This window comes from Penicillium samsonianum, assembly GCF_028829775.1.
Source record: "Penicillium samsonianum strain IBT 33392 chromosome Unknown utg000003l_segment0_segment0, whole genome shotgun sequence".
NCBI lineage: Eukaryota > Fungi > Ascomycota > Eurotiomycetes > Eurotiales > Aspergillaceae > Penicillium > Penicillium samsonianum.
In genome coordinates, this window is record NW_026643261.1 from 6,516,040 (window position 1) to 6,533,753 (window position 17,714).

At 48.7% G+C, this 17,714-nt stretch overlaps 6 protein-coding genes across 6 annotated transcripts; 3 read left to right on the top strand and 3 right to left on the bottom strand.

The window, feature by feature from the left end:
* Positions 1-200: 200 nt before the first annotated feature.
* On the top strand, positions 201-1,738 carry N7471_006145 (putative transcription initiation factor subunit (TAF30); the record flags this gene model as incomplete). Its single annotated transcript, XM_057278864.1, has 7 exons — positions 201-209; positions 361-401; positions 698-849; positions 1,013-1,155; positions 1,218-1,358; positions 1,415-1,535; positions 1,650-1,738. The coding sequence occupies 7 exons, from the start codon at positions 201-203 to the stop codon at positions 1,736-1,738; spliced, it is 696 nt and encodes a 231-aa protein (XP_057138474.1).
* Positions 1,739-3,018: 1,280 nt separating this feature from the next.
* N7471_006146 (phosducin family protein) lies at positions 3,019-4,433 on the bottom strand (the record flags this gene model as incomplete). Its single annotated transcript, XM_057278865.1, has 3 exons — positions 3,019-3,448; positions 3,513-3,742; positions 3,816-4,433. The coding sequence occupies 3 exons, from the start codon at positions 4,431-4,433 to the stop codon at positions 3,433-3,435; spliced, it is 864 nt and encodes a 287-aa protein (XP_057138475.1). The 3' UTR covers positions 3,019-3,432.
* A 1,044-nt stretch (positions 4,434-5,477) lies between these two features.
* Positions 5,478-5,696, top strand: N7471_006147 (uncharacterized protein; the record flags this gene model as incomplete). Its single annotated transcript, XM_057278866.1, has 1 exon — positions 5,478-5,696. One exon carries the CDS (start codon positions 5,478-5,480, stop codon positions 5,694-5,696), a length of 219 nt encoding a protein of 72 aa, XP_057138476.1.
* Positions 5,697-6,590: 894 nt separating this feature from the next.
* N7471_006148 (WD40 repeat domain-containing protein) lies at positions 6,591-7,958 on the bottom strand (the record flags this gene model as incomplete). Its single annotated transcript, XM_057278867.1, has 5 exons — positions 6,591-6,611; positions 6,674-6,793; positions 6,853-6,942; positions 7,010-7,722; positions 7,844-7,958. The coding sequence occupies 5 exons, from the start codon at positions 7,956-7,958 to the stop codon at positions 6,591-6,593; spliced, it is 1,059 nt and encodes a 352-aa protein (XP_057138477.1).
* A 5,480-nt stretch (positions 7,959-13,438) lies between these two features.
* Positions 13,439-15,277, top strand: samB (MYND-type zinc finger protein MUB1; the record flags this gene model as incomplete). The annotated part of the gene is made up of 1 exon (XM_057278868.1): positions 13,439-15,277. The coding sequence occupies one exon, from the start codon at positions 13,439-13,441 to the stop codon at positions 15,275-15,277; it is 1,839 nt and encodes a 612-aa protein (XP_057138478.1).
* A 689-nt stretch (positions 15,278-15,966) lies between these two features.
* N7471_006150 (uncharacterized protein) lies at positions 15,967-17,408 on the bottom strand (the record flags this gene model as incomplete). Its single annotated transcript, XM_057278869.1, has 6 exons — positions 15,967-16,596; positions 16,701-16,851; positions 16,916-16,932; positions 17,004-17,057; positions 17,118-17,177; positions 17,238-17,408. 6 exons carry the CDS (start codon positions 17,406-17,408, stop codon positions 15,967-15,969), a joined length of 1,083 nt encoding a protein of 360 aa, XP_057138479.1.
* Between the last annotated feature and the right edge of the window lie 306 nt (positions 17,409-17,714).

The following is a 17,714-nucleotide window of genomic DNA, read 5'->3' on the forward strand; positions in this document are numbered from 1 at the left end:
TTCTCGCTGCCTGGTTACATATTGAGGTATATTGCCTAGTTATGATTTCTCATACTCATTGCTCACTCCGATAGACAGCCGCGCAAACTTGTCTCCGAGACGCCCACCTCTCCGCACGTCAACGTCCCCTTTCGGCCTCAAAACCTTAGAACCTCACGATTCTCTCAAAGTGACGACCCGAAGTCACCAATAAAATAATCATGCCTGACGTGAGTATACTACCCCCTCATCAAATAACGCGAACTTGCATCTATGGTCTAGGACTGTGGCTTTGTCGCTCTGGTCAACACAGCCAAACCTAGTCTTTTCTCCGTTTCCAGCACAATTAAGCTTGCATACACTAACACTCCTCCTCAATAGGTCAAGCGCACTGTCCGTCTCATCACCGAGCAGAACATTATGTATGCGCCTCCCCCTCTACCTACCTCCACCTTCCCTCCCTTCGCAAACCCCGGTCTGAGAAGAGCGTCTGGAGCTACTGTCCCCCCCCCCCCATAATATCCCTTCAACGCTATCGCCAGTTCAGTCCTGTGGCCTCTAGGACATGAGGACGATAATGCGCACAAGGACGAAGGGGGGAGGCGCTTCGCACACCACCACTCTTCTTTTGAAATACCCACACCCATCCCTACACATACACACAAAACACGCTGGATCAGGCACATTGGCTGACTTGGACTTTCTTCCCACACTGCAGAGATAAGCCATCGGAGGTCGAGGGCTTCCCGCAACGATCTTGGCATATTGAGGTCTGGCTCGTGAACGAGAAGGGCGGCTTGGTCCCCGCGAACCTCTTCGACAAGGTCACCTACCACCTGCACCCCAGTTTCGGTGAACGTGCTACGCAGGGTATGTTTGGGTCCCTATTGGTGTCTTTGTTATCTAGTCTTGGCGCCGTCTGGGTTATCTGGCGATCCAGAATCCCTTCTAGCAAGATTTGGTCGCACGGTTGCTGTCTTTGTGTGTACGGTTTTCGGATTGGAGGCTAACGTGGGATAATCATTTCGAATAGTCTTCAAACAGCCGCCGTTCCGCATTCAGGAGGAAGGATGGGGTGAATTCGATATGTCCATCGAGCTCACTGCTGACAAGTCCTACACCATTCAACATGACCTGAACTTCGCCCAGACGCGTTATGAGTCTAAGCATGTGCTCGTGAGTTGTTGAAATCCCCGTTCGAGAGAAAGTATGGTGTCCTGATTTTGTTGTCTGTCCAGACTTTCAAAAACCCCAAGCCTGCCTTGATGGCCGCGCTGCGCGAGTCCGGTCCCGTCCCCGGTGACGAGAATGGTATCAAGCACAAGCGCCCTGCTGGTGGCGAGGAGAGCGCCAAGAAGAAGAAGCGCACAGATAAGAATGTGAGTTTATATGACATGGGTATGAGATTGGGCTGTTGGACTGACGCGCTCTCAAGGTCGACATGGACAAGCTTGCCGATGGGCTTCAGAAGCTGAACGAAGACGACCTTCTGCAGGTTGTGCAGATGGTTCATGACCACAAGGCAGCGGACTCATACACAAAGAACGATGTTGAACGTAAGTTCCTCTCTGTCCTCGGGTATATCAGAGGAAACGAAATCCATATTCTTTCTCTGCTTACTTGACATTTACTCTGAACAAAACGCTAACCTTCCTCTTTTATTTCTGCAGTCGGAGAATTCCACGTGGACCTGTACACGCTCCCGGACGCGTTGATCAAGATGCTTTGGGATTTCACGGCGGACCGCGGAGCCCTGTAAGGGACGACCGAGCGAGCAGGAGAGGGGAGAGAAACCAGGGCGTGGGAGTGTTTATTCTGTTTTCTTCTCATTTCTTCTCATTTCTCGAGTCTTCTTCGCTTCTTTACTGCTATGTATCCTCGGTCACCACGACCATACGTCTAGTTACTTTCTCATGTTTTTTTCTGTCTTTGACACGGGGAGTTAGCGGACTACCGAAGGAAATTGGATGGCTCTTTTTTTCTTTTTCTTCTTTTTCGCGCTTCTCTGGTTCTAAAATGCGCGTATGCTTTCTCTTGGTCTTGGTACTTTCACTCAGCTCTTGAGGGGAAGACTGGAGAACCTCGTAAACGGGTTCATTTCGGCTGGTGCTTTGCACTGGATAGATACTATGGGTCTTATACCAATTTCGAAACTCATTGCACTTAGGATTGTCTCTCATCCGAGGTCTCTGGACAAGATGTATCCCAGGCTACACTTGATATCTTGCATATGGGACTAGGACTGTGGATGTCTCTCTCCAGCTTCCTCGACTAGTATCTTCCAATTCAATATCATTCCATGGATTATCTTAATTGAAGGCAGCCGTTAATGCCTAGAGGTGCTAGCTAGTAGATTCAACAAAGACACTAGATACCAGTCTAATTTAAGAATTCAAGGTAGTCGCAACGGAGATGGTCAAACCTATACCTCTAGCCTAGACATCAAATAACATGAAGCTACGCTTGAAAGTTAAAGTGTAACTATTCAGTGACTATGTACATACTATGCACCACATGTACCTAAGGTAGTTAACTAACTGTACAATGAAAGAGGATGTGATCAAACACCCCCCATGTATTCCGTGGGACTGGTCAAGTGACTATGGAACCCCAAAAGCTCAGTCACTTGTCAAAGAACTCTCACGAGAAAGCCCGGTTTGATTTCGGCGCGGACCTGCTCCTGGGCATGGACCTCAACAACGATGTTGATATCCATGCGGGTAGGCCAGGCACCATGTGCTACGGGACCCTCCGCCTACGCTGTCTCATGGGGGCTACGGAGAGATGGTGGTCGAGAGGGTTGGGGAGAAGAAGAAGACAAGAGGAAGGGTGGTGGGAGACCTTTTATATTGTCACGTCCCACGTACCTTCCTAAAATGGATGGTCCTTCGCTCTTGCCTTTTTTCCTGCTCGGGGTTACCAGTTGGAGCAGGTGACCATGCGGAACCCTAGTTTACATATGTCTTGCAAATGCAGGCTTATTCTAACCTTGGAAGGAGAGTACCAGAGAGAAGGTAAAGCAGTAACAGTAATAACAGCATGGGATATCTCGAGTAAATCAACATCATGCCCGGCCCCCGCCGGGCTGGAAATAGGAGGGACATAATCAGACAAGGAGAGAAGAGAAACGCAACGTGCCAAATTGGACACAGTGAGATAGTACCAGACCATCGATCGACCGAGTCCAAAGCCATACACCCCATTCTAGCAAGCAACGCCATTTCAAGAAGCTCTGCTCTTGGGTTTTATTGGGTGCAGTAATGCATCCAACGTCAAAGATATCGGAGATAAAGAGAGAGGTGGGAGGAGAGTGTTTGAGAGAGTAAAAGAAAAAGGAAAGACAAGTCAAATCAAGTCAAATCACGCAGAGGAGATCACGAGGGAAAAAAACAAGACGCCTTTCTGCTATGCCAGTAAATGTGGACGGCTGAAAACATAATAGCAAAGAAAAGATCATAGCACACGGTGTCTGTGATCATCGAGAATTAGTATATATTTTAGTAGGAAATGAACAAGAGCCTGGGAATACGCACAACTTCAACAAGTCCTCGAGACTGTCAGCACTGCAGCTGCGGCCACGAGGAATGTTTCGCAGGACATCGACGATAGTAGCAAAGACATCGCCGCCACGGTATGCCAGCAGCGCGGGAGCCTTGATGTGATCCATCTCCGCGATAGCCTGGTGCATCTTAACAAAGCGGGTAGTAGGTTGTCTGCGAGCGATAGTAACAAGACATTCCTCGACGATAGCGCTGTCATCAAACTATGCAAGAAGAAAAACCCAAATTAGCAACCTAACCCCAGAATTACATTTCAGAGACCAATTGCACACATACCTCTTGATCATAGATACAGACAACAACAACCGTGTCAGAAGTCACTTTCTCAATAGCATCGAGGTACCCCACCGCATCAACAGTCTCAACCGAACCAAACCGTCTACCCCGCGGACTGGGACGACGATTATTCCGGCCCTGCAGCTCATGCATGCGCGACTGGCGCCACTTGCGCAGGAAGCGGGCCTCGTCGTCGTCCTCGCTAGCGGAGGACTGGTCGGCGGGCGCGAGGGGCGCGTCATCGCGAGTGGACTTTGAGCTGAAGGAGGGGCCGTTGGAGTCTAGCCCCGCGGCGCTGAGGAGGGTGCGACGGAAGGACTTCTTTCGGGCGCGCTCGAAGGCCTGGGCGTCGGCGATGACGCCCTTGGGGCCTGTATTGGCATCGTAGACTGTGTTGGGGATGTGGTAGTTTGCGTTGGCGGTGCGGGAGGAGACCATGTCTGCGTCGGCTTCCTCGTCGGAGGAGTCGGCTGTTTGGCGGGAGCGGAGGCGGGAGGAGGGTTCGTCGTCGGAGAAGTGAGGGTCTGAGTCGTGATCTGAGTCGTGGTCTTCTGGGTGGGAGGTGAAACGTGACTGGTTACTGTTCACCAGCTGGTTGAATTCTTCTTGGGCAGACATATTGAAAGGAAGGGCAACGGGCGGTTTTAGGTGAGAGGGGGAATTTAAGTTGGGAGATCTGGGATCGGACACTGGTATGTTTCGGGTTTGACTAGGATCAAGGATGGGGAATATGGAGATATTCGAAGATTGCCCCTGAAGTTGAAACGGAGATGAGGCTGAGGTTGGAAGAGATCGTCGTGAAAAGGTGGATGTCATGAAACGGTGAGAACCCCTTTTTTTTCGTGTTTCAGGCTCCACTGTGAACATCCGAGCCCTAGGAGTTGTCAAGGTCAAGGCTAATTGTTGAGATGGTGAGTTTCTTCTTGTCAAGTCTGTATATTTGGATATACATGTATGACTATTCTCAATATCAGCATACAATATACTCCGTACCCCGGATAACGTATTGTATGCATATATCATATGTCACATTTATCACATATAAAAAAGCAAAGCCACAGGTTCAGAGGCTATACTTAGCATACTTGGCACTTCGCCTTAAATCACCTTAAATAGAATAGCCTTCAATGGCATTTATCCCTGTCCTCTTTGAAACGAACCTCTACTACGGAGTAGTAAGGCCCCGAACTACTCCGTTTGTGACGTGTCTACGGCGAAGTGTCTACTTTAAGGGGTAGCCCCATTCTATCATGTAGATCTTAACGTCTCCGATGAATATTCCAAGTCTAGATGTTTCTATTTTCTTTTCTTTTTCTAAGAATCTTCGTATTCCCATTTTAGTTTGATATGTATGGATGGGCTTGTCTCCGCAAGTAGCGTATATGCTAATTACAAGGATAACCACAGGGCTGATCTTGTTTGGGTTCTTACTTAGAGTACTCCGTACCCTCTAACACAAAGTTTCTACTTCAATTATTGTGTTAGTATACCTCTCTCTAGGATGTGGTCGACTCCCCTACCCGTCGGTCTGCCTTCCCTTGTTTCATGTCAGACAATGTGCAAGGCTGATCCCAGGATGGGTAAGCTGCGTGTTAGGCGTCAGCGAATATCGAACTGGGTGGAAATGAGGCCGCAGTGACTCGTTTAGCCTAGCACGTGGACATGCGTGGCATGCTCCTAGCCAGTACTCCTGGCTGTGCTGTTCGTGGCCTCGATACACGTGGAGCCGAGGGTCGGAATATGTACTACTACTACCACCTGTCCGGTATACCGACGGATTACTCAGAAACCACTCCCTCGAAGATGATCCGGGAGAGATGGCACGTTCTACCATACGGCGGGACCGAGGTTCAAGACCGTGTTTGCATGCCCTGTGTCTAATGCTCGCCACGCTCGCATTGCAGAGAACCAAACTAGGCAAGAAGCGACACGTTGCCCGATACTATCGCCATCACCCTCAGTGGGTCCAGGGAATCGGAAATGGAGAATCGAGTTCGAAAAAAAAGTTCACAAATGGAAATTGGAGCTGCTCGAACCATTATCAAAATCCGACACCAAAGAATCCCAGAGCAAGAGATTCCAACGCAAAGACAGTTAAGTACAACAGACTCTTTCTTTAGAGACACAAATAAGGGGGGGATAGGGGAGAAGAAAGGAGAAATGGGAAGAGAGAATAATAAGGCAACGCAGAGGTAAATCGGCGAAAGACATCCTGGCCAGAATCCGGCAACCAGGTCCTTCTTTTTGCTTCGCCAAATACATGTCGAGACCAATGCGGAGGTAACCCAGAACGAGATGGTAAACTGAAGGGGGGATAAAGAAATTCAAGAAAAAAAATAAGAAGGGGAAAGGGTGTCATCGAGAAGTCAAAGGGGAAATCAAGGGACCAGAGAAGAGGGCGACGGCGGAAGCGTCAGATGGATCGACCCGTTCCAGCATTTTCTTCCGCTGGCCGCAGTCACTGTACATCCATCGACAACCCAGAAACTAGTCGCGCTCTCGTCATGTCCAAACAAGTATTGTGTCATCGCTATCGTTTGTTCGCCGGGACAGCATCCCATAGCGCTCACCTCCACCCCCATCACCTTCCGTATCGCATGCGACGACGATGTCTGCGCCGCGGGTAGTGTATTATCGTGAGAACCCAAGGGATTCCCCGGTAATTGATTATTATCGTACAATGGCGGAGATTCGAACCATCGAGCCTAAAAAATTTCGAAGAAGAGCATTGCAGAATGATCGACACGGGGTATCTTGCGTTTTGTTTTTGTTGGTTTACCAGGCCCAGACCTTGAGCTGTACGAGAGAAGATTCGAGGTTAGTAGATGTTTTGAATGAACAATTGCAGGAAAACTTACAAGGGAATCCCAAGATCCAGTGCACAGACTGATGCCATCGTTGCTGACACCGAGGCAGCTCACGCGGTTCTCGTGGCCGCTCAACGAACCCACCTTGTCACCACGCAGAACATCCCATACCTGAATGATTGATTAGCATTTAGTCGCATTGTTAGAAAACAAAAAAAGGCTCAGCGTACCTTGCACTCGAAATCATCGTAACCTGCGAACAATAATCGGCCGGAGACTGAGAACGCAACGGAAGTGATACCGCACAGAACTTGGTCGCTCTGCAGGAAGAAATTCATATGTCAGTTTTCGTCAATCAGATCAATGTCTCGAGCAAAGTATAATTACCTGGTAGGTGTTAAGCTCGCGGTCGGCACGGATATCGAACAGACGGCAGGAAGTGTCGTCGGAACCAGTACCGAAGGCGTTGCCGTCGGGGAAGAATTGAACAGCATTGATGTCGGACTCGTGTCCGGCGAATGTCTGGACGGACTTGCCGGTACGGATATCCCACAATTTGGCGAAAGCGTCGCATGCACCGGAAACGAAGATGTTCTGGTTGGTCGGGTTGATGCTGATCGACATCACGTCACCCAGGTGGTCGGCGAACTCGGTGACCTTGGTTCCAGACTCGATATCCCACAGCATACAGGTCATATCGCCGGACGAGGTAATGATGCGGCGGTCGTTGATGAAGCGACAGCAGGAGAGATATCCTGAGTGTCCGGAAAGCTCGCGCGCGACTCGAGTCGGGCCTTCGCGCGATGACAGGTTATAAATCGAACAAATATTGTCGAGACCACCGCAAGCAACGTAGTTTCCGCTCGGGGCATAGGCACAGGTCATGACCCAAGATGAGCGCAAGGGAATCGCATGGACCTTGTTTGTGGTGTAAGCGTCCCAGATGATGAGCTTTCCGTCCTGCGAAGCCGAAACGAGATGGCGCCTGTCGGTGGACCAGTGCATGGCATAAATCTTGGCAAGGTGACCTTTCAGCGAGCGTCGGGGCTTCATTCCAATTCGTGGTAGGGCATCGGTCTGGTTCTGCGCGACTTGACGGACTAGACGAGAGGGAAAAGTCAGTATGGTAAATCAAGTCTCCCAGGACAATGCAGCTGACAATATCCTGGGGGAAAAAAGAGGAAAACCTCAAGACATAACAATGGGTGATGGGAGTCGCACGGGAGGTATCGGCCAGCTCATCCTTTCTGCGCTTGATCTTGTCCTTTAAACCCTCAGCTTCGCGCCTGGCCGCAGTGATCTTGGCCTGCATCTGTTCGCCGCTCATATCGGCCATTTTGTCGAAGGAGTACCCCGGAGAAAAACAATTGTGATGGAGGTCGGAAAGATTGGTAGAGGGGGGAAGGGTAGAGAGGGGGCTGAATGGGAGATGTGGAGCGAAGAAGCAGAGAAAGAGTCGAAAGGCGGAACCGAGTTAAAGCGCCTCAGGCTTGGATCATAATACTAAAAGTAAAGAATAAGAGAAATGAGAGGGGAAAAGAGCCAACAGGAACAAAAGGAACAGACCAGAGAGAAGAGAGAGAGAGGAACAGGGGGTGAAGACCGAAGGAGAAGAGGGAAGGTCAGCGTATTACTAGTGGTAATAACCAATATTGAAATAAGAAGGGTACCTCGGCTTGCTATCAATTTGTATGAGCCTAGAAGTACTTTTGTTTGTTTTTTATGGTATTGCAAAGAAAATTGTTACATATGTGAGCACTCCATACATATTCCATATATACTAGTAGTCTAGAGTCTTCAAATGATTTTCAATCCTTCTACAGTTCTTTGTTTCCCCAAATCCCCATAAGTGGAGTTGGCATCCTGTATCTTCTGGTTGGCTACAATACACCCTCAATACACGCATATTGCTTTTCTCCCGGTATCTGATGCCGGTTTCTTTTCTTTTGTTGATATTCGAACTAAAGCTGACGTACATGCGCATACCTAACTAGGTAACTAGTTAGGTACTTATGTACATATGTACTTACATAGCTGTATCCAAGTAAAAAAAAAATTTCACCCCTCCTCCTGAGCCCTCATCTAAGGATCAGGAGAAGATGGGAAATTGTGGCGTTGAGGATCGGCTGGATGCTAGGACCACTAGCCCCAAGACTGAAGACACAATTGTAAATCCAATATCAATAGCAGCGGCAAATCCTCTTGATTCTACTGAAGTATCGGAATTTAACCGCCCGCGGCTCTTAGGGACAACCTGCCCAGGTGTACTCCGTATGATGACTGTGATATATCAAGTGCAGCACGCCATACATTCTTCACGAGCTAAATTGATTCCCTTGCGTCCCCCTTTCCGTTTACATAGAGGTAATTTTTAGGAAGCTAACGGAGATTGGACTATCCTGCATGTCCATTCTGAGTTTAATATCGGTTTATTTCCCTGTTAGACCCTCTATATGGAGAAGATACCCTATATTCCACGAATGAGTCTGAATTCTTACATCGGAACCGATATATTCATGTATCACGGGGTCTCCTGATCTCCTTTCGATCCCAAACTCTTAATATATCCATGCTTAAACAATATACCTATGTTGTACTCAGTGCAGGTCCAAGCTTCACGCCTGGTCCTGGAGCGTTCATTCAGGCGCACGGCCCTGTGGCTGACCCATTGTCTTGGTCTTCAACCGTACCTCCCGAGCTGTTGGCCATTAAGTGATTCAAATCACTCTGTATTGGATACAATTCTGGGGATATGTAATGGCGTCAACCGGCTTCAACTAGCGAGGTATACACATACAATAGTAATATTAACCCTACCCTAGAGCATTGTGCCGTTCGGCTTCAGCATCCGTTCTGGCGGGTCCAACCGTTTCCCGGACATTGGTATGTTGTAAGTGCATTTCATCTAAATGAAATAACTGAAGAGGAAGAGCAGGGATTTTTTTTTCTCTGGGCCAAACAATCCGGCATCTGCCCAGGTGTCTCCACCGAACAATCCATTGTGCTGTCTAGGCCCCCCTTTTTTCTTCCGGCCCGGGGGAATCTTTGGCTTACTTTTGCTCCTCGTCTCGACGATCATCATTTGCGATATTACAAATTCAATTTCGGGAATATCGGCTCAATGTCATTTTTCGCTCTGCGTCCGGTGGATATACGTTTGTTATCGATGCTGTATACATATATAGGGGCAAGATGTCCTTCTCAATGAATGTTCATGTGCTTTACACTCTCCGGGCATACTTGGACAGGTCCTGCCAAGATCTCCACTCGGGATCTTCAACATGCCGTCTGTCATGCAGGTGCTCATCATCGGAGATTTGCAATAAGATCACTCCGTAATTACAACATATACATATGTATATTAAAGCACGAATAGGCAATTGAGCCAGTACAGTGGGGTTCCGAACCTCCTCTCTTGGTAAAAATTCATTGGTCTTAAAGCCATGATTACCTGTCGGCCTGGCATGGGTTAGTCTGTACGTACAGTCATGATCTAAACCCTCGACTAGAGGGGTGAACTCATCTCAGCTCGGGGTTGCAAGGCACACCCCAACACCGAGATGATCGAGATAATCGAAGTCTAATAGATTACTTGAGTCATGACGCTTACTAGGGTTGGGGTCTGAAACGGATCTCAATGTATGCCGTTGATATCCTAGCAATCATATCATGACTCATACTATCAGCGAGAAAACTATACGACATGTAAGCAAGCAGCCTTGGACAAAGAAAGCAAATGAATCCGAGTACGAGCGACTGCCAATATATGTGTCACAATTCCCACGCCCTCGGCTTCAGGGATGAGCTTCAGCCCAACTCAAGCAGAACCAGTTATAGTTTGCGTCCTATCACACGAGACAGCCAAATCCCTGCACTGAATCTTCCGATTCGAGAATGGCAGGATGGAGCTTATCTCAGAAACGAGTCTGAGCCAACAACTATGGGGCTCTGCTGACGACGACCAGCTTTAGGCCTGTAGCACGTAGAAGGCTACCAAGTTCAGACCTTGTCTTCTTTCTTGGGAGGATAATGCATGCCAATATCACGTGCATTGTGCATTGCCTTGGATCTACTCCTGAGTAAATGGCGTCTCTCTCGTTACTCGAGTGGCAGGCGATCGGAAGTCGATGTATCACGAGTCAAAGGTTATACATAGAAGAGTCTCAAACACAAGGTATGCTTTTCCCCCGCCTTTTCTGCCGTCTAGCTAACAAACCAAGAAGGGGGAGACAATATCTATGACAACAGACATCTGAAAAGACGACCGGAGAAGAATCCGAAAAGACCACCAAAAACGACCACCAAAAAAGACATCTGAAAAGATATCTAAAAGACAATCTGAGAAGACTACCATAAAATACTACCAAAAAATACTTGATACGGCCGCATAAGCGGCCTATTCTTGTGTGTATAAGTTTCAAAGGGCACGTTGTCGGTATCAGTACGAAGCCGTGGGCACAAGTTCAACTCGCAGTTTTAACTCCTTACACAGAAGTGTACCGGTGGCCTAATAAAACAATGTCTCAAATGTAGTTGTACTTGCCGGCTATGAAATAAGAAATTTGCAAATCAACGGATGTTGGAAGACATGTTACAAAGACTCCGGATAAAGCATTGTATCCCAGGGGGAAAATTGAAAGCGTAATACAGTCCATTTGTCGATATTAGAAACTTCCCGGCATTCTTTTGCATGACCATCTCGCCATGCCAGGGGAGAATGCTTTTTTCATACCTCGCTGTACTTCGGCAAGCAAGTTCGGCTTGTTTATATAAAAGGGGTCATATACGATGGACCGAGCTGCCCCTTTTGTATAAACAAGACGCTCAGAACGAATATGGATGTACTCCGTATGAAGAATGGAGTATGCATAGGGCACAAGTGGACGTCGCTAGTACTGAAAGCACTTCCATAGTGCCTGCAAGCACATTTGTTAAGTCGAACCTTCCAAGAGAGAATTCACAGTTGAATACGATTCCGATGCTGAAATTCGCCAATGGAGCTCGGCACGAAATGTCGAGGACCGTTAGGACCAACCAGTTGGCGGGGGCTGGCTGGGCTTGACGATCTTGGGCAGGGGTCTATATGTAATATTCCTTCCCTAACCGATGTAGCCGCTATTGTTTGCTACCTAGGTGGTTTCTCAAAGCCCTACTACTAGGCTGAAACGAACAAAACTTGAAACCCCAGAAAAAGTTCGATGTCCAAACAGGCGGATATGAATTCCCCTCGGTAGTTCGCAGATGTTCTAATATTAGTTCGCCGTCTGTGCGCCACACTGTTGCAAGCGCGTGTAAACCCTGTCAAGATGTGATAGAGGCACTTGGGGGCCAATGCTATCACTTGTGCGGGGATATTCGATTGGTCCTCGGCAAGTTGCTGACAATTGTTTGTTGCTAAGTTTAAACACATTCTCAAAATAAACTACCCTGTTCAGGGCTGATGAAACGGCATCAGGAGTATCAGAAAGGTGATGGGACACTTAGCCCCACCAGTATTACTCATTATAGGTGTAGCCAACAGGGGTCAGAAGGTCCAGGTCAGACGGAATATTTTCAAGATTCTGTTTCACGGGCCGTTTCCACGAAACCCATTTGGACTATTATATATTGTAAGATCAATAAGTGGCGGGATGTATATCATACTTTGGGGAGATGTGCAATGAACAGCTCCAACATACAAAGTACAATAAGCATTTAGATTCTTTCTTTGATCTTGAGACTCGGTCATTGAGTCATTTAAAGCTGTTGACGTCGACGGAATTTAGATGTAACACAGCTCATTTTTGGTGTCGAATCACACTTGTTATGAGAATTCTAGGAATAGTAATTTACAAACGATTTGCTCCATCTGTGGGGAATTCGGTCCGAACTTCTTCTAGTCAGGACGAAAGGCCGAAGCTATTCAAATAGTTCATCTGGGTCATCGGTGGATTGCGATGGTCACTGCTCAAGATCTACAGCCTCCGCTCGTGGTGCCGTCTGTCATATCAGGCGGAATAACCTGGAGAGTTTGGCAACGATCGTCTCTCGAGGCATACGTACATTGAATGTTGTACATATTTTGATCTGACAGAAATCAACCGATCCTGTGACATGTAATGGTATGTGAAGAAGGATATGTAATTTAGATATATGAGTGGCAACTCCGAGGTCGGTGCCAATGTGACAGAAGGGGTCGAGGACAGATGAAGAGATTGCAAAAATTGTGATAGAATAAGAGAAAAAGAAAGAAAGAATATAATGTTCCATACAGAAAAAGATAAGATCACCAAAACAAAGTAAAAAAAAAGGGAAAGGGTAATTCTCCCAAGGTGGCGCCAAATACTGTCGGGTACAACCCATATTTGGTAATATTAAGGAGGCACCTGACGCTCTCCGCTTTTGCCTTCGCAAAAGCCTTCTTCTTTCCCCTTCCCCTCCATCGACAACCATCATATTTATCGAATACTCTGTAGACGCTTGTATCGTCTCATTGCATATTGCATTTGGTCTCTCTTTCATTTCTCCCCCGGTTCCTTTAAAAGTCTCAGTCTCTGAGTCTAAGCCTTGGTTACCCTTTCGCCCCCTTCTGGTCATTGGGTATTTCCCATCTCTCCGATATCCAACATCACTTCTTCATTCACCTGATGTCTTTGGATTGATTCCTCTCAGCGCGAGTTCCTAATCCGCAGTGGGCATCATCCTATCTGGGCTGAATTCCACATCGTCAAGGTCCTCATCTTTTTTTGCATTTGATCTCTGGATGTCATCTGCATTGATCGATACTACATTTAATCTCTCGCCCTTTCGTCACATTTCCGTTGTCGTTCATTCATCATGCGGGAAGTCAATTTTAGTATTCCCAATGTGAATAAGGCATCGGTCAACATCACCACCACCCTCTATGACCGTCGTGCCCTTGATTGCACGTCGACTTTACCGCTCATCAACTCTCTCAACCATCTTGCATACCTCACAACCTCGTCCGCCCGCATTCGAGATATCCTCACCGTCGATGGCGGCATCGAGCGACTGGTATGCATCCTCAAAGAAGGTCGGAGCAAGGATTTACTGGAAATGTGGAAATGGAGCCTAGCCTTTCAATGTGTTGTCAATATTGGCGTGCGGGGCTCTGAGAGTGTGAGGACAAGAGTGGTGGAAGCCGACATGGTCCCCGTCATTGCTACCATTCTGAACAACTACATCAAGGTGGTGGACAAGGTGCGATCACGCAACGATCTCGATTCCGAGAGGCAGGCGTCTTCCAAGCAGTCAAGGCCCAACGGCAGCCGAGACGTCTCCACTCGTTCCACCCCTATGGATGCAGATACCCAGACCGAGTCACACCCACAGGTCGAATCGCACCAACCGCGTCGACAAGCCCCTCCGCCGAGTATCGAAATCCCCCAGCCTTTCTACCAAGACAGCCAGCCTAACGACTCCGATGCCATGGATATCACATCTCCTCCTCGTGTCCCTATGACATCTCCCCCGGAGCGCAGTACATTTGGCCAAGAGGCCCATAACCACCGGTTCCCACGTGCTAGCAATCGCCTGCGGTCAATGCAGCCTCTTGCCACAGCGGTTCCCTCCATGGACACCACGGATGGATTTGGATTACGTCCTGTGCGTGACGCCGAGCGTCTTCCTAGCATGCTTCCCGGTCTGCAGACTGGGATTGTCTCGCAACCCGACTCTCCGACCACCCCAAGTGGCCCCCTCCACTCACAACCTCGCAGCCTTCCCCAAACTATTGCCGCCCGCCAACGTCCTTTGATCCGCCAGCAGCCGTCGGCGTCCGGTGAATCGGATGATGCCAACGGCGAAGATTCAGCCATGGGAGATGATAGCGTTATGGGACAGCCCGCTGAAACCATCGTTGGACTCCCGAATCGGATGGAACTTGACAGTGTTGACGAGCGGGAAACAACGATGCTAGACGATGTCTCTAACACCCATGATCTGACCGTCACTGATCCCTCCGAGGAAGGCGGTCCGGAGGTGGAGACTTTCAACATCACTCATCGTTCGACTGTCGACGGCAGCATCATTAATAACGGCAATACACAGGCCAACGGCGGACTCGGTCTCTCTCCTACCCAAGCCACCAACAATCCTAATTCTCCTACTCTCGCTCCCAGCTCCTACGCTTTGTACCTTCGTGACCGTCCCGCAGCCCAAGGAGTCTTGACAGCCATGCCTCGTGATGAGGATGTCCTGATGTCTCTTCAGCTACTGGCATATGTCTCCAAATACTGCAACCTCCGATCATACTTCCAGTCATCCCACCTTGTTCCTAAATTGAAAATTGATCGCGAGCTCCATCTTTTAGATGAGAACGCCGACCCCTCTTCGCCAATTGATATATGTGAGGAGGAAGACGAGTACTTGCTTGCCGATGATGTCAACATCTTCCCCCTAGTGGAGAAGTTTACTGTTCGACATCACTCCAAGGACATGCAATACTGGGCGTGCGTGGTTATGAGAAACCTCTGCCGCAAGGATGAGGCGAGAGGTGGCATCCGCCAATGCGCTTATTACAAGTGCGGCAAGTGGGAAGAGTTCCAGCGTCAGTTCGCCAAGTGTCGGCGCTGCCGTCGCACCAAATACTGCAGCAAAGATTGCCAGAAATCCGCGTGGGTATACCACCGGCACTGGTGCCATACGACCCCTTGATACGACCCGATGACCCCAGAGGAGTTTCATTTTGATTTCCATGCATACCGACTCGCATAGCGTCATATCCGTCTTGCGTCTCCCTTCCATTCTGTTCCAAGGTTCCTCGCGTGCATGGCATTTCAGAATCTGGCGGCGTTTCCATTTCGACCCGAAGATACCTTTTACATGTCTAGTCTTTTCATATTCCCTTTCTCGCACAGCTTGCCTTCATCTTGGTTCATTGACTTGGGGCCGTCATTTGCGAGCCCTTGTTTCATTGCTCATATCCACATTTGACCATTTATCATGACTGTATATCTCATTCTAACCTCCTCATCAGAGGCAATATTCCCTTTGCCTTTTGTTTTTCTTTTGGGCCATTATGTTTTCTCTCATAACTAATTGCGCTGTCACGAGTTTCCTATGTTAGTAGATGGGCATCATTGCCGACAACTTGGGCCGTGTCATGGCCATCTGGAGCATTTCATTCTGGTGCACATCCCATCTATGATTCTGATTTATGTCCGGAGGGCCTGTCTTTTCTGTGTTTGCACTATGCCACAACGGCACCGGCGTTTTACAATTTATTCCCAGTCTCACGAATGACTCTGTTCACGTCTACTCAATGACCCGTAACCTACATGTAGTCGGTAATCCAGGCTTAGTAGAGCACCAAGCATTGAAGCTCTCTGATCCCCACCTCACCCTCACTCATCCTTGGTGAACCCATACGTAGCCTCGAGCCTTGACATAAGATGTCCATGCGCCGTCAAAGGCCTCTTCCCAGGCACCAAATTCCCCGCCCCACCCCCAAACCCAACCCTCCCATCAGCAGGAACACCCCCAGTCCGCTCCCGATGCGCAGCAACAATCCCACTAGGAACAGGCACCAACTCCGTCTCGTCAACAGGATGACAGAAATAAACCAGCGTATACCGATCCTGCGGATTCGGGCTCCGCTGCTCGGCAAGCGGGAAAACAACACGGTGCACCGTCGACTTCAGCAGCCCATCCGTCCAATAACTCAGCAAGTCGCCGATATTCACCAAGATAGGCGGGAACGGATACCCCTCCGCCTCGGCTGCTGTGCCGGGCACAATGGGCACGGGCGCCCAGCTGCCTTCCGGAGTCAGGATCTCTAGCCCTGGCTGGCCCGGCCGCTGGAACAGAAGAGTTATGCTGCCGTAGTCGGAGTGCGCGCCAGCTCGCACGTCCTTGTCGTGCTTGTAGGCTGCTGTTGTTGGTGAGAAGATCGATGGGTAGTACAGGTACCGGAGGATGCTGCCTGTTGGGCCTGTGCTTGGGTCGTGTCGGGTTGTGAAGAAGTCTTCTTGGATCTGGGATTGGATTGGGTGGTTGGTATATATATTATGTATTTGTGCGGATAGGCAGCCACTGGTGCTGATGGTGGTGGATATATAGATCTGGTTTGGTTACGTACCTCTAGGCCTAGGGCCAGCAGAGTCAGAATTCGGGTGCAGGTTTTGTTGCAAAGTTCGGCGAAGCCGTTGATCTCTGCTTCGTGGGGGGTTAGTGACGGTGGCAGAGGCTGTTGGGCTTTGCCGTCTTTGAAGTCGCCGAAGTTCATGGCTCTGGTTGGGTGGTTAGTTCATAGTTGGGAGTATTTCAAGGCTTGGGGATATGGTTGTTTCGTACTCTTTGAAGTCTCCGGTCTATTTGCCATATCTAATGTCAGTCTTCGTACTCTATGCCAGGGAATTGGTGAGTTGGAGTCATGACCTACCCGCTGATGCTCGGGGTCGAGGGTTTCTATATGCATTCCGGACCAGCCACGGTTCTATAGATATTGTAGTTAGATTGAATGTGTTGTTTGTTGGCCTTCAGTCTTGTCACAAACATTCTGCTGGATCCGGCATGTCTCCTTCTCCTGTGCGGGAGACGAGAAGAACTTCTTTGACTATAGGGGTGGTCAGATGCTGTGCATATAGGCTCCAATTCATAAAAGCGCAAGTATTACCAATCCAAACGCATGGTTCACATCCTCCACGGTGAAATCGGTTCCCTTGCTGTTGACATATAGAAAACCATACTTTGCAGCGGCATCCAGCATGGCCTTCCCCACAGCGGGGTCATGAGGATTAGAGATGTCAATGACGGGAAGCTCAATTGGAACTGTGGTGTCTACCATTTTGAAGAGTAGATGTGTAGAAATGGGTTACTCGGAAGTTAGGGTTTGAAGGTCAGAGTGAATATATAGTTGCAGTCCGGGGTTGAAATCACGATTAGTGCACATGTGATTAGGCCTATACGCGTATCTTCAATATCACGATAATCAATTTGGGTGTAACCAATCCAATTGCTTGTTTAATAGCCGGCTCCAGTTAGTTTCCTGGGTCAATTCCGAGCTTAGGCGACATCCGATTTGAATGGGCTTGGGACCCCGCCGATGTGTCATTGCCCCCGCTTATACAGTTGTGCAGGTTGCTTTAGATCT